We start from the raw sequence: 15,101 nt of genomic DNA on the forward strand, positions 1-15,101 counted from the left end.
AGTCAGCACACTCCTCCTGCTGCTTTCATGATACCCCTTTAGTATTGTTCTGGAGTTGAATTTGTGTCGTCATTACCTATGGTGTAATGTGAATCTGCCGCCAGGCAGTGTTTGCTTCAGTGTCATGAATCCTCTTCCCTCTCCTTTCCAGACATCATTGATCCAGCTATTCTGCGACCGGGGAGACTGGACAAGACCCTGTATGTTGGGCTTCCCCCTCCAAGTGATCGCCTCGCCATCCTGAGGACAATAACTAAAGTAACAACTTTTATTATCAAGAATTGCATATATGCAACGTTAATACAATGTATCCAAAATGATGCCAGCAGCGGGAGAGGAGTGTGTTGATCTTGTAGGAGGCAGTGACCTCTATATGCATGTGATTATATCTCTATGGGGCAGGGACACTGTCCATGGCCTCTTACTTTGCGGGCATGTCTTTGTTTGCTCTGAAGGCTCTCATAGCGTCCTGTGCATGCCCAGACACCTATATATAGTTGTGGGTAATGTGTTCACATAATGATATCACATGGTCTCTGTATATGGATGACATTTACTGTCATATTTTTTTAAATATGGTGGTGGGCATTCTGCAGAATTAATAAAGGAGTTGTCCCAACTGCGTGATACCGGTCTATATACCCCATTAAGGCCAGGTATTATACGGGAACTCCTATCCGAAGACCGGCGGCAAATTTATACTTCTTTTCTGTATTTTTCACAGAATGGTTCCCGGCCGCCACTGGGTCCTGACGTGGATCTGGAAGTCATCGCTTATGATGAGAAATGTGATTGTTTTACGTGAGTAAATGAACTTATGGACGTGCCGCTTATCACTGGGGACTATTTGTCGCACATCCCAAATCACTTTGCTTTATAGTCTATGGCAGATACAGAATCCGCCAAGAGAACTGCCCCCCCCCCCACCCCCGATAGTGGTGGCCTCCGTAGATGGACCCTCACGATCTGTTTTACGGCACATCCAATGGATTGGCTCGAATAGGGATTTGTCGCAAATGCCCTTTAACTCTCTCACACTTTTGACGTACACAAATAAACCTGGATTATAAAAATTCTATTCTATTCCCATACCCACATATTTTTCTGCAAGTTGACACCTGACGTATTGTGCAAGTGCCACTCCGCGCTTTACACTCTTAGGCGCCTTCATGCAATTTTGCATCAAAGCGAGACATTGTGGAAAAAATGCTGAAAAATTGATGTTTGTCGTAGAAGTCCGACCCCTGTGAAACCGGGGACGCCCAACACCTCCTCTTAAAAAGAAAAGTTCAAGATGTGCAGGGGTCATACATGTCACGCTGTCTACATGTACAATCTACACATAATCGCCAGAACTGGGGCGACCAAAATATTCGCAATCCAAGAAAAAACACCAAAAAACACCATAAATATGCACATATCCTCTCTCATTGGTAAAAGAAGTGATAACCTGAAGAAAAGGGCCTGTCCGTCCGCCGCCCTCGGGGTCACTGTAAGGCTACATTCACATGAGTGAAAAACGCGTGTTTTTCCGGTCCGTGTGTGTTGCGTTATGCATCCAGGCGCGTAAGTGCATGAAAACGCACTAATATAGGACATACAGTGAGTTTCACGCAGCAGACATCACGCGCAGAAAACTCACTCGTGTGTGAACGGCCCCATTGGAATCAATAGGTCCGTGTGCTGTGTGTGATTTCCATGCACAGCACACAGGTATTATTCACATTCGTGTGAATGGGCCGTAAGGCTGTACAGGGGCAGAGATGCACTTTAACGATCTGTCAAAAATTGACCGTTTTATGTATACAGCTCCTATGCAGATGTGTGTTTCCGTGACTACAGATTACGTGTAGTCTGATCCTGCAGCCATGTGTTACTGGACTCTCTCTCTACCATATTTTGATAAACTAGAGCGTAGAAAAGGGGGAAGGAAGTAACAGTAAGTCTTAATAGTCTGTAACCTTAGAGATACATAGGTCTGCATAGGAGCTGTATACACAAAATGGTCAGATATTTTATTTTTTTAGACTAGACTTGCGAAACTGGACATATCCTTTAAGGCTTAAAGCGATAGGTTGAGTAATCCGTCCTCGATTAGCGCACTCTTTATATTCTTAGTTTATTATGTGCTGATAAGATATTTAATGTATGCTGTGGCGGATCAGGCTCAGGGAGTGCCGCTGCCCAGACGGACTCTGAGCGATCACTCGGATCAGACAGTCGGACTCCTGGTGTTGTGCAGCTCTTGGAGATCTGTATCTCCCGTAATTCTCCAGTGTGATATAACACAACTATTAGACTTTGTGTCGTAAAACCTTTATGTCAAAATCAAATTAAACCTTCTCCTTTTTTTACGTGACACAGGTCGCTATATAATGTATTTTCTGCCTTCCACAGGGGGGCTGACCTGTCGGCTCTTGTACGTGAGGCCTCGATAAGTGCTCTGCGGAGTGAAGTGTTTCAGTCGGATCCTGCGGTCACTAGAGGTGAGTGAAGAAGATGCAATATTTTATCAACACTTGGTTTCTTTCACTTGGCATTGAAAGCTGAATGTACTATAAAGATTTATTCAGCCTATGTCTATACAATATGACCAAAAGTATGTGGACATCCCTCCTAAATATTGAGCTTCGATCTGCCACGGTCACCTGTAATTGTTATTTCCTAGATCTTACCTGGTCACCTGTAAGTGCTGCTATTATCTGCTAGATCTGCCCCGGTCACCTGTAAGTGCTATTATTGTTATCTGCTAGATCTGTCCTGGTCACCTAGCAGATAATAACACTTACAGATCTGCCCCGGTCACCTGTAAGTGCTGCTATTATCTGCTAGATCTGTCCTGGTCACCTGTAAGTGTTATCTGCTAGATCTGCCCCGGTCACCTGTAAGTGCTATTATTGTTATCTGCTAGATCTGTCCTGGTCACCTAGCAGATAATAACACTTACAGATCTGCCCCGGTCACCTGTAAGTGCTGCTATTATCTGCTAGATCTGTCCTGGTCACCTGTAAGTGCTATTATTGTTATCTGCTAGATCTGTCCTGGTCACCTAGCAGATAATAACACTTACAGATCTGCCCCGGTCACCTGTAAGTGCTGCTATTATCTGCTAGATCTGTCCTGGTCACCTGTAAGTGCTATTATTGTTATCTGCTAGATCTGTCCTGGTCACCTAGCAGATAATAACACTTACAGATCTGCCCCGGTCACCTGTAAGTGTTATCTGCTAGATCTGCCCCGGTCACCTGTAAGTGCTATTATTATTATCTACTAGATCTGTCCTGGTCACCTGTAAGTGTTATTATCTGCTAGATCTGTCCTGGTCACCTGTAAGTGTTATTATTATTATCTGCTAGATCTGCCCCGGTCACCTGTAAGTGCTATTATTATCTGCTAGATCTGTCCTGGTCACCTGTAAGTGTTATAGTGAAGTGGAAGCGTCTATAAGTAACCACTCAGCCATGAAGCAGTAAACTCAGAGTGGGGACGTTAAGTGCTGAAGTACGTGGCGTGTAATAATCGCCTATCCTCTGTTGTGTCACTCACTACAGAGCTCCACACGGCTTCTAGAAGTGACATCGGCACCAGAACTGCATCCGGAACTTCATGAAATTGATTTTCATGGTCGCTGCACATAAGTCTGAGATCCTGATGCACAATGCCAAGTTGTAGTGGTGTAAATCCGTCACTGGACACGGAGCAGCGAGTTCTTTAGAGGGTTGAATTACGGCTCACTATCTGACAGAAATTCCCACAGAAACCCCCAAAATCTTGTGCGAATCCTTCCCAGGAGAGTGACGGCTGTTATATGCACAAAAGAAGCCAAACGCCATATAAACGGCTATGGTTTCAAAGTAGGATGTCCAACGAGCTCGTGGAGGGGTGATGGTCGGGGGTTCACATACTTTTGGCCACATAGTGGTTTTCATATCTATGTTCGTTACGCACACATTGTCAGTCTAGGCAGAACAGCAGGTGGTCTGCACTTTATGGCTGCTGCAAATAATAAAAGGTAATGAGACGGAAGGTGTCCGGTAACCGAGACGTAGCTGGACTATCCTTCACCTGGGGCAAAGAGTCCGTTCTCTGTCCTAGCCTTGTAACTAAATACCCTGGCTGAAGTTTTTGTATTTTTTACATGTTCGTATTCGAAATACCTCAAATAAAACTTACTTGATTCCAAGAATATACCCTGGCTGAGGCAGATCGGATTGTTGGCGCCTCCCCTGGCATACAGAACCCAGGGCACATGCTCCCCCCTCAGCTATCCATAAACTAATGTAGTATCTAAGAAGAGGAAGGGACAGTAAAGTGATACGGGAGATTCATGCCTATGTGTATACGCACCCGTCTATGCAATTGCTGCTGGTGTACTCTTTGTTGCTTCAGAGCTGAAATCTCCCAGCATGCTGGTTAAGTGTCTGCATAGAGCTTGCGCTAGTGATTTTCATTCTGGGAAGTGTCATCTTTTTACCAGGCACTGTAAAGTCCTAAACTGCCGCCTGCTGCATTATAGGAGCTCAGCTAACCTAACCTGATCGGAACTAGCAGAATAGTGAGTGCAGCTCTGGAGTATAATACAGGATGTAACTCAGGATCAGTACAGGATAAGTAATGTCATGTATGTACACAATGACTCCACCAGCAGAATAGTGAGTGCAGTTCTGGAGTATAATACAGGATGTAACTCAGGATCAGTACAGGATAAGTAATGTAATGTATGTACACAGTGACTCCACCAGCAGAATAGTGAGTGCAGCTCTGGAGTATAATACAGGATGTAACTCAGGATCAGTACGGGATAAGTAATGTAAGGCTGTGTGTATGTTGACTATATATGTAGCTCTTAGTTGGTCATAGATTGAATGGTTAGTAAAATAATAGCTTTTGAACAGTTGTTTTATCATTATTAATCTTAGCGTTTCCAGTTCTTGTGAAGTAACGTTGCGTTTTCTCTGTGACTTCTTAGGAGACATCCATGTGTACAAAAAACACTTTGATGAAGCCTTCAAGAAGGTGAAACCCTCGGTCTCCAAGATGGTGAGAGTTGTCCTTCACTTACTATGGTTTTTTTTCTGAATAGGTGTAAGATATCTGTATGTCCGCAGAAATCGTAAAGAGTCCAGTATCTTACACCAGCTGTTATTCCTGTGAGAAGCTGCAAATTGCCGCACGTTTCTCCTGCAGCCGCCACTACAGGGACAATGTGGTATAACATGGTGCCTATTACAATGAATGGGCGGCCATGTAATATATGGTGATGCTGCGTCCTCCAGAGCGGGAGCCAATCCTTGCTGTGGCTTTCCACTCTAATAGAGGGGGGTCTCTATTTAAAAAAAAAAAATGCAACTAAATCCCACTTCAATCAGTAAGCTCCATTGTTCCGCTCGTCTCTGAACGTACTGTGCAGGAAAAATGGCAACATTGTATCCGCTATCCTAGACGATTGTTTCAAGATGCTAATATATGTGTGTAGTGGAAGAACGAACAGCAGGGGATTTTAATCGTGCCTAAGGCCAGTGTTCCCAGTGTTTGGACACTCCAGCTGTAGCAAAACTACAACTCTCAACATGCCCGCCCGGAGTGTTTCTCTAAAAAAAAAACTTTCTAAAAGAGGAAATTTAAAAGCTGATGAGAGGAATATGAAGTGTTGTGTCATCTATCTATCTCATATCTATCTATCTCATATCTATCTATCTCATATCTATCTATCTCATATCTATCTATCTATCTCATATCTATCTCATATCTATCTATCTATCTCATATCTATCTATCTATCTCATATCTATCTATCTCATATCTATCTATCTCATATCTATCTATCTCATATCTATCTATCTCATATCTATCTATCTCATATCTATCTATCTCATATCTATCTATCTCATATCTATCTATCTCATATCTATCTATCTCATATCTATCTATCTCATATCTATCTATCTATCTCATATCTATCTATCTATCTCATATCTATCTATCTATCTCATATCTATCTATCTATCTCATATCTATCTATCTATCTCATATCTATCTATCTATCTCATATCTATCTATCTATCTCATATCTATCTATCTATCTCATATCTATCTATCTATCTCATATCTATCTATCTATCTATCTCATATCTATCTATCTATCTCATATCTATCTATCTATCTATCTATCTCATATCTATCTATCTATCTCATATCTATCTATCTATCTCATATCTATCTATCTATCTCATATCTATCTATCTATCTCATATCTATCTATCTCATATCTATCTCATATCTATCTATCTCATATCTATCTCATATCTATCTATCTCATATCTATCTATCTCATATCTATCTCATATCTATCTCATATCTATCTCATATCTATCTCATATCTATCTCATATCTATCTCATATCTATCTATCTCATATCTATCTCATATCTATCTCATATCTATCTATCTCATATCTATCTCATATCTATCTCATATCTATCTATCTCATATCTATCTATCTATCTCATAATCTATCGGAGACCTCCGCACAGGACACTGTGAACTGTTTGCTCTTGTAGTTTGGAATGAAGAGGAAAGTTCTCACACAGGTGACACATACAGAGGAGGAGGAAGGGTCTCACACAGGTGACACAGAGGAGGAGGAAGGGTCTCACACAGGTGACACATACAGAGGAGGAGGAGGAAGGGTCTTGGGCTCGTGGTTTATACTCCGCTGCCCCCCACTGTAGAATTACTGGATCCTGTGTCTTTGGAGGTTCTGTGGTTTAGGGAGAGCAGCACTAGGTCTGTTTCTTTATATTGTGTGTACGCCCCCTGCTGGTTCAGAGTCTGCATACAGCTTGACCAGTGATTTACATTCTGTGACGTGTTATCTGACTGCCGCCCCCTGCGTTATAGGAACCTATAAATATGTTTCAGTATATAAAACATCTCTGCCCCTTAATGTCGGCTATTGGGGAAACAAAAATTGTGCTGCTTGTTGTATTTTATTATGCCCGATACTTTGTTACCCTGGGAGATGAGCGGTGCCACTGGTGATTAATCTCCCACTCCCTGACCGTAAATATGGATGATTGACAGATCTCGGCATGCGTGTTTATGGGAGGGGGGGGGGGGAGTTGGAGCAGATGTGTCTTTTATGATGACCGTACATATCAGACAGCTAAATCTGGTTTGGGTAATACTAAAGCTGGTGGATATGGCCTGTATTCTTACTGACAAAGCAAACTTGTATTTCTTATGGGCTGTGCCCTCTACTAGACCTGTCCAATCCTTGTCTCCACATGGAGATAAGCGGTGCCTGACTTTGCATGCATAGAAGGCGTTTTGGGACCATAGGTTTCACATCTAGTGAATGTGTATGGGCAGCTTTACTGACAAGACAGAGTTTGGTTGCTATGGATACTTTGCCTAACAACCATAGACCTATATAGCTCACAATTCTGGTTTACAGACTTTTGAGTGAGAGGGGACAAGATACAATCCTAATGTTTGTGTGCCGGTTACTAGAAAAGATAAACGGACCCTTGTTTGTGGGCACGAGTCCTAGTGAGACCCCCTCCCCCCCCCCCCCCCCCACACCAGCCGGAGTCCTGCTCTGTGCGGATGATCTGAGTGTTATATTTACATGTCCAGTAATAGGACTTACCGGACGAGCTGACCAAGGTGTAAATTATTCAATACAAGTCATGAATATTACAGAGCAGACAGCAGCGTCTATGGTATAATCCATCCTATGTGACCGCCTGAAGCCACACAATAACAGAGCGAGCCCCTGTAGCAACATCACGGGAAACAAGCCTCCCCTAAAAGGGTTCTCACACTCGGCTGTTTCCGTAAGTCCCATAGAAGTTAATGGAGAGGGGCGGACAATGGTCGGGGACCCCCATTCTCCATATGGGTATGTGTGTTACCATTTTGACCCGCACCGATCAGACGTTTCTGGCATATCTGTATGGGAATACCCTTTAACTCCAGAACACCCTAATAAGTCAGACAAACATATTGTATGAACTCCAATTCCCCTGGACATAGACGTAGTTTCATGATACAAACCTGGCTGCCTGCAGTCACCACTAGGGGGAGCTTACGTACAAACTTATACAGCTCAATAATAAATCAGTGTGCAGTGAGCTCCCCCTGGTGGTGACTGCAGGCAGACAGAATTTCATCGTTTGTGAAGAGAAGCCGAGGATTTAGATCTCTGAACTCCGACCCCTATAAAGATATATTATGAAATTATTCCACAGAATTTTGGATCAAAATAATAAGATGATGGGTACGCTTAAAGGGGTCTTCCCATGTGAGATATGGATCCTGTGGATATGTCATAAATGGTTTCTTTATTTAAAGGGGTTTTCCCATGAGAGACAATGGCTGCAGCCCCGTGTATGTAAATGGAGCAGCCATCTTGGTTGATTGGCCGCATCGATACTGTCGATTCTTGGGCCCTGGTCACCCGTCGTTTTTTGCATGCAGAAAAAAATCTGCTTCAGAATTCCTTCAGGAATTTTGAGGCAGATTTTAAACTGGCTTCACGTATTTTTTTCTCGCCGTGTTTCGCCTGCGGCCATTGATGCTAATGCAAGGACCGTGGGCAAAAAACGATCAGTGATGCGCGCCGCAGGTGTTTTCTGCCTCCCATGAGAGGTCAGAGGTGGAATCCGCACCAAAAAAAGGACATGCTGCTGTTTTTTTCCTCAAGCGGCCAAAAGCTGCCTGAGGGGGGAAAGATGCCTCTGCCTCACATTGAAATCAACAGGGGGGCCATTTTGGCGCATTCCGACGCGGTTTCCGCATCAAAATAAGCGCCAAAAAACTCTGTGTGAACTGACCCTAAAGAGTGATTCGCATAATTCCTCCATCTTTCTTCGTTCTAGGATCAGATGATGTATGAGAAGCTGCGGAAGTCTCTCGGGGCCGGGGAGTGATGCGGAGGATGGAGCAGCGACTGCAGGAAGATTGCGTCCCCGCAGCAGCCAAGCAATGACTGTCATCCAGGTCACCGCAGGAGAATCCCGTACAAACCAGAACTGGGAGTGTCACTTCTGTGATTGTTTTTTTTTCTCTGTTGAGAAATGACTTGTGACTTTTTTTTATTTTTATTTTTTCTGATGCAGCAACTGGCAGCTCCACATTCTTGATGTCCATGTTGTAAATAAATGAGATTGTGGAATTTACGTGTATATTTAAATCTGTCTTCATCCTCCTTCATTGTCTGGGCTGCAAATAAAGGAAGGTTAGAACATTCTCTGAATTTGTATTTAAAAGTCACTTTATCATATATGTCTATGCAGGGGATTTGCAATTTAAGGTTTTCACTTCCTGCAGTCACCACTAGGGGGAGATTACTGCATACTGTTATATATGCGTTCAATATATAAATACTATGCAGTTAACTCTTAAGCTCCCCCTAGTGGTGGCTACAGGCAGCCAGAATTTAACCCCTTAGTGACCAGCCCATTTTAGGCCTTAATGACCAAGCTATTTTATTCGTTTTTCTATAGTCGCATTCAAAGAGCTGTAACTTTTTTTTATTTTTTCGTCTACATAGCTGTATGAGGACTTGTTTTTTGCGGGATTAGTTGTACTTTTTAATAGCACCATTTTAGGGTACATATAATTTTTTTATTAACTTTTTTTGGGGGGATTATAAAAAAACAAATTGAAATTCCGCCATTGTTCTATGCGTTTTTAAATTGACGCCGTTCACTGTGCGGCGTAAATAACATGTTACCTTTATTCTATGGGTCGGTACGATTACGGCGATACCACGTGTGTGGAGGTTTTTTATGTTTTACGACTTTTGTACAATAAAAACACTTTTGCATTAAAATTATTTGTTTTTGCCTCGTCTCTTTCCAAGAGCTGTAACTTTTTTCTTTTTCCATCAATGTAGTGATTTTTTGGGCTTGTTTTCTGCGGGACGAGACATAGTTTTGATTGGTACTGTTTTGGGGTGCATGGCACTTATTGATTCATTTTTATTATGACTTTATAGTTTTTTGTGTTTTTTTTTTTTACGGTGTTCACCTTGCGGTTTAAATTACATATTAACTTTATTAATGGAGTCATTACGGTCGCGGCGATACCACATATGTGCACTTTTATTTATTTTTTACACTTTTACTAAATAAAACCATTGCACAGAGAGCGGTTGGGGGCAGGTATGGACCTGAGTGCCACTGCAATGGGAGAAAGGGAGGGCATATTTTTTAAAGCATGTCATGCGGAACCTCTCTTCATAAATAGGATTGCTAGGTTAAAAAAAAAAAGCGGGAAATCCCCTTTAACTCAGTTTTACTGATACAGAGCTCCAAATCCTCTGCTCAGACAGAGCCCCGACCGCTATAAAGCTCTATGAAAACAATCCGCACAGAATATTAGACCTGTTTAGATTTCAAAAAAAGAATGGTCCAGGGGTAAAAATTTCCCTTAAGCAAACAGGTGCGACGTATTTATTTGGCTTCTACCTGATGAATCTCTTGCCGGTTCTCACTTTTCCCTGAAGACTAATTATTTATTACACGTCTGACCTTGCAGATTTTCGGGCAGCTGGTGCATTGTGTTATGATGAATAGTAGAACCTCCATTGTTCTGCCTCCCATGGTTTATGAGCTGATTGTATAAACCCAAGAGATCGTAACCTCGAGGGATCCTGTCGCTGTTTAAAGAGGCTGTCACCACATTATAAGTGCCCTGTCTCCTATATAAGGGGATCGGAGCTGTAATGTAGGTGACAGCAGTGCTTTTTATTTAATAAAACGAGATTTTAGATTTATGCTAATGAGTTGCTTAATGCCCAAGTGGGCGTATTTTTACGTTAGACCAAGTGGGCGTTGTACAGAGGAGTGTATGACGCTGACCAATCAGCATCATGCACTCCTCTCCATTCATTTACTCAGCGCATAGGGATCCTGCTAGATCACTATGTGCTGTCTTATACTAACACATTAACAATACTGAAGTGTTTAGACAGTGAATAGACATTCCACGGGATGTCTATTCACAATCTCTGCACTTCGTTACTGTTTCTATGGTAGTTTCAGCAGAGGACTACAGGGGAATTTATACAGCACCTTTTGAGCTCAATTAAAAATACTAGTGAGCTCCCTCTAGTGACAAAATGATGACTGATTTCATTTGCATAGAAATAAGTAAGATCCGTCAACAGCTCCAATTTCTATATTAAAAAAAAAAAAGCCATCAAAGTGTCAACACAGCCGATATGTAATACTCAACACCTGTTCCTATATAACGGTCTAGAGGTTATCGCTCTATAATTATACTTCACTGCAGGGGGAACAGCTCCAGCCTTCTTTACTGGCGCAGTCAACGTCATGTCACGTGATGAAGTGGGGGAGGGGAGCGCAGTATCGTTACACTGTCACCTGCTGTGTGGACTTTTTTCTCTCGTTAATGGAGCATGGAGGTGAGATAAACTGGGCTGAAGACTCATTAACTTTAACACCTTCCTCAGCCTTGGGCTACAGCCAGCGAGTGATTTATTAGGTATTGCACAGCTCTGTGACGTGCTCAAGGGTTAATATTAAACAATGGTGAGCAAAATCCACACGAGCATCCCACGTCTACATGTAATCCTAAACTACAACACTCAGCAGGCAAGGCTCACTAAACCGCTGAATACAGGAAAAAAAAAACCCCCACCAGTTTGCATTCATTTCCATCAAATTGTCAATCTGACACCCATTCACTAACAGCAAGCACAGCTCCTAGAATGATGGGAAATTGAAAAAAAACAAAGTATATAAGAAAGTTGCTGAATTTTTCCATTGTACAGTGACTGAGCTTTATTTATATAAAGGGGTCGTCTCAGGACAGACAATGTCACATTGCTTGGAAATGGGACAAACGTGCAATCGGCGCGCACATGAGCGCGGCAATCAATCATTGAAATAAATCGGTAGCAGCCTTAAAGGCTCTGGACATCTTTGCAAGGCAGTTTTTGTTTTTTTTAAATAAAAAGGCGTATCAGTGTGATTGGTGTAACTTTACAAATACTTTTTATTAAAAATGTTTACTTTTTACGATTCAGCTGCTTTGTATTCTCTTTACAGACCAGCTGTATCTTTGGCTAAATCCTGCTCCCGTCAGCTCTGCGGGACTGATGGGTTCAGTGACAGACACGCAGGATCCACCTGTAATCAATCACATCTAAGTTATGAACAAGATAAATGCAGGACCGGTCACTGAACCCGTCAGTCTGACAGGTACAGGATACAGCTGCTCTAAAGGACACAAAGCAGCTGTATCTCAAAAAGTACAAATAATCTTTAATAAAATGTAATTATAAAGTTGCACCAAATCACACTATGTAAAAAAAAAAAAATTTTCAAAAGGTGTACAGAACCTTTAAAGAGGCTGTCACCAGATTATAAGTGGCCTGTCTTGTACGTAGTCTGATTGGCGCTGTAATGTGGATAACAGTGGTTTTTATTTTGAAAAACGATCATTTTTTTGAGCAAGTTTTGAGCAATTTTAGATTTATGCTAATTAGTTTCTTAATGGACAACTGGGCGTTTTTTTTAACTTTTGACCAACTGGGTGTTATGGAGAGGAGTGTATGCTTCTGAAGGAGAACACCTCCATAGAACATGCCACAATTTTTTTTTCTTATACCATGGATTCTGTACGGATGTTTGGACCCATAGACTGGAGTGCCGTGTTCTGGATCCATACAAGCCAGATCAATAATACGGCCGGGCATGAGGCCTAAAGACTTGGTAACAAACCCGTCCAGTATGGTGGAAGTTCCGGTGGCCTCCAGCATCTGCAGGGACATGTGGATGCCAGTCACCAGCGCTGGCACTATACGGTGATGGTAATTTGTAGGATCTCATACCTCTCCAGACATAGTGTCTCGATTGTTGATCAGCTATGAGATTATGAGTTAAAGAGACTGTCACCACATTATAAGTGCCCTTTCTCATACATAAGGAGATCGGCGCTATAATGTAGGTGACAGCAGTGCTTTTTATTAAAATAAACTATCTATTTTTACCACTTTATTAGCGCTTTTAGATTTATGCTAATTCGTTTCTTAATGCCCAAGTGGGTGTATTTTTACGTTAGACCAAGTGGGCGTTGTACAGGGGAGTGTATGCCACTTGACATGGACCAACATCACCTTAATGTTAATTAATATTGAAGAATTTACAAAGAGGGAAGGAAGAGTGAACATTTCCCGTTAATGCCCCCCTCTAATCAGCATCCTGAAGTTATGAACTCATTGCCCTATACGAGCAATGGCTCCAAGGTGCGCTACCATGTCTACCACAGCCACTGTTAGACCACACCCACTTAAAGGAACACTCCAGGCAAAACTGATACATTGTGTTATGCCTAGTGTTGGACTGTGGGGGCGGAGCATGACACAGGAATTCTCGCTGTAGTTTCCTTTGATTCCTTGTATCGTGCTCAGGGCCTGTACTAGGTATAATGCAGTGTAACGGTTTTGCCTGGAGTGTTCCTTTAAGTGGGTGTGGTCTGTTTTATATCTAGTACAGGCCCTGAGCATGATACAAGCAATCAAAGTGAACTAAAGCGAGAATCCCTGTGTCATGCTCCGCCCCCTCAGGCCTGCACCAGGCATCACACAATGTATCAGTTTTGCCTGGAGTGTTCCTTTAATTCTCCTTTGACCTGTGTTAAGTGGAGATAAGTAAATGCCCCCTCTACACGATTGTGATTCTAGCTTTGTATACAGGGTAACAGTATAGTACGGAATAGGATTCTATGCATGTCGGTTCAGACGTCATTAATGTTTTGTTCCACTTCCATCGAGAGGATCCATTTCAATGCCTCGGATATTCATATGACACAGGATATGTGAGACAAATAATCCAGAGTAGTTTTCATTCACTTCCATTAATTATACTGTAATTTAATAAGGTTAATAGCGGTACGGCCGCAAATATGTAGGTCACATGGCGCCTCCAGCAACAGTCACACGAACTTGTAATATGTCCATGTGATGGCCGTTGAAACAATGGCCGTCGCACGAACCTATATAATTCAATGGGGCCGTTTCCACGGCCGGTTTCACCAGAGCATGTGAAGGGTCCGTGAGAAAATAGGACATGTCCTATATTTTTTTGCTTCACACATCCCTCCATAGGTTCTACTTTATAGGGGGTTGCGTGATAAGAATTAAGGGCCCCCGACTCCCAGCAGAGAGGTGGCCGCATGTGCATACTCACCCTGCTTTATAGTCTATGGGAGTTACGGAAACTGTCACACATGGCCGCATGGCCTCTCCACACGGGACTGTTGTTCTGATAGGAGCAGGCCTGACACTCTCTAGAGTAAATTTATTTAATGTAAATCTATGCACCAAGGGTCAAAATGAAGGACTGCCCCCTCTAAAGAGGGTTACAGAGAAGGTATATAGGGGCATTTAGTGGGCACAATTCCATCTGCTGGTGTAGCTGCCATATGGCATCATAGAAACGCTCTCGTATATAGTCAAAGTGATGGGGTGAGGGAAATAATTGGCTCCAAATGCGGTTATCTTCTGCTGGACCCTCTTGTGTCAGAGCCTGGGCCCCCCTGGAGGATCCTCTGGTCTTTAGTGCATCAATCGGACCTGATCGGATTAATATTTTTAGAAAAAAATAAAATAAATCTGATCTATGAGGGGTTAATTTGCGCATCTATGGCCAGGCACTCCGACTTTGAATACTATATCGTGTCCTTCAAATTTTCGTTAATTTTGCATGTACGGTCAGGGAATATTTTACATGTTAATTTGCTTGTTTAACCTCGGCCGTATTCAGATTGTGAGCTGACATTTTCCCATATTGTGATGTCATGGAGACACATAAGGAGGTTAGCGTCGGTGGTGGGAACCCCGCCGATTACTGGAACGAAGGGCCCTGTCACCCTTCTGAGGAGCGTGTCCCGTTTCTTTGTGTGCGCAATGCTGCTGGGCTCTATCAACATCAGTGGAAGGTGTAAGCCACTGGCCTTGTTACCCATAGCAACCAATCACATTTCAAATATGAAAGCTAAGCTCTGATTGGCTGCTATGGGCAACAAGGCCAGTATTGATCAATTCCGCTTTGTTCACACTTTCGCTATG

General features: G+C 42.6%; 1 protein-coding gene across 4 annotated transcripts in view; it reads left to right on the forward strand.

The window, feature by feature from the left end:
• Positions 1-9,257, forward strand: part of NVL (nuclear VCP like) — a 36,475-nt gene extending 27,218 nt beyond the window's left edge. For 3 of the 4 annotated variants that reach the window (XM_075863396.1, XM_075863394.1, XM_075863395.1), the window contains 5 exons: positions 152-258; positions 725-801; positions 2,398-2,486; positions 4,970-5,040; positions 8,881-9,257. In XM_075863396.1, coding sequence (XP_075719511.1) covers positions 152-258; positions 725-801; positions 2,398-2,486; positions 4,970-5,040; positions 8,881-8,931 — 395 coding nt within the window. In that variant the 3' untranslated portion in view covers positions 8,932-9,257. Of the gene's footprint in view, positions 1-151; positions 259-724; positions 802-2,397; positions 2,487-4,969; positions 5,041-8,880 lie in introns of those variants that run through there. The other variant, XM_075863397.1, reaches the window with a different exon arrangement.
• The last annotated feature ends 5,844 nt before the right edge of the window (positions 9,258-15,101 follow it).

This window comes from Rhinoderma darwinii, chromosome 4, assembly GCF_050947455.1.
Source record: "Rhinoderma darwinii isolate aRhiDar2 chromosome 4, aRhiDar2.hap1, whole genome shotgun sequence".
NCBI classification, from domain to species: domain Eukaryota; kingdom Metazoa; phylum Chordata; class Amphibia; order Anura; family Rhinodermatidae; genus Rhinoderma; species Rhinoderma darwinii.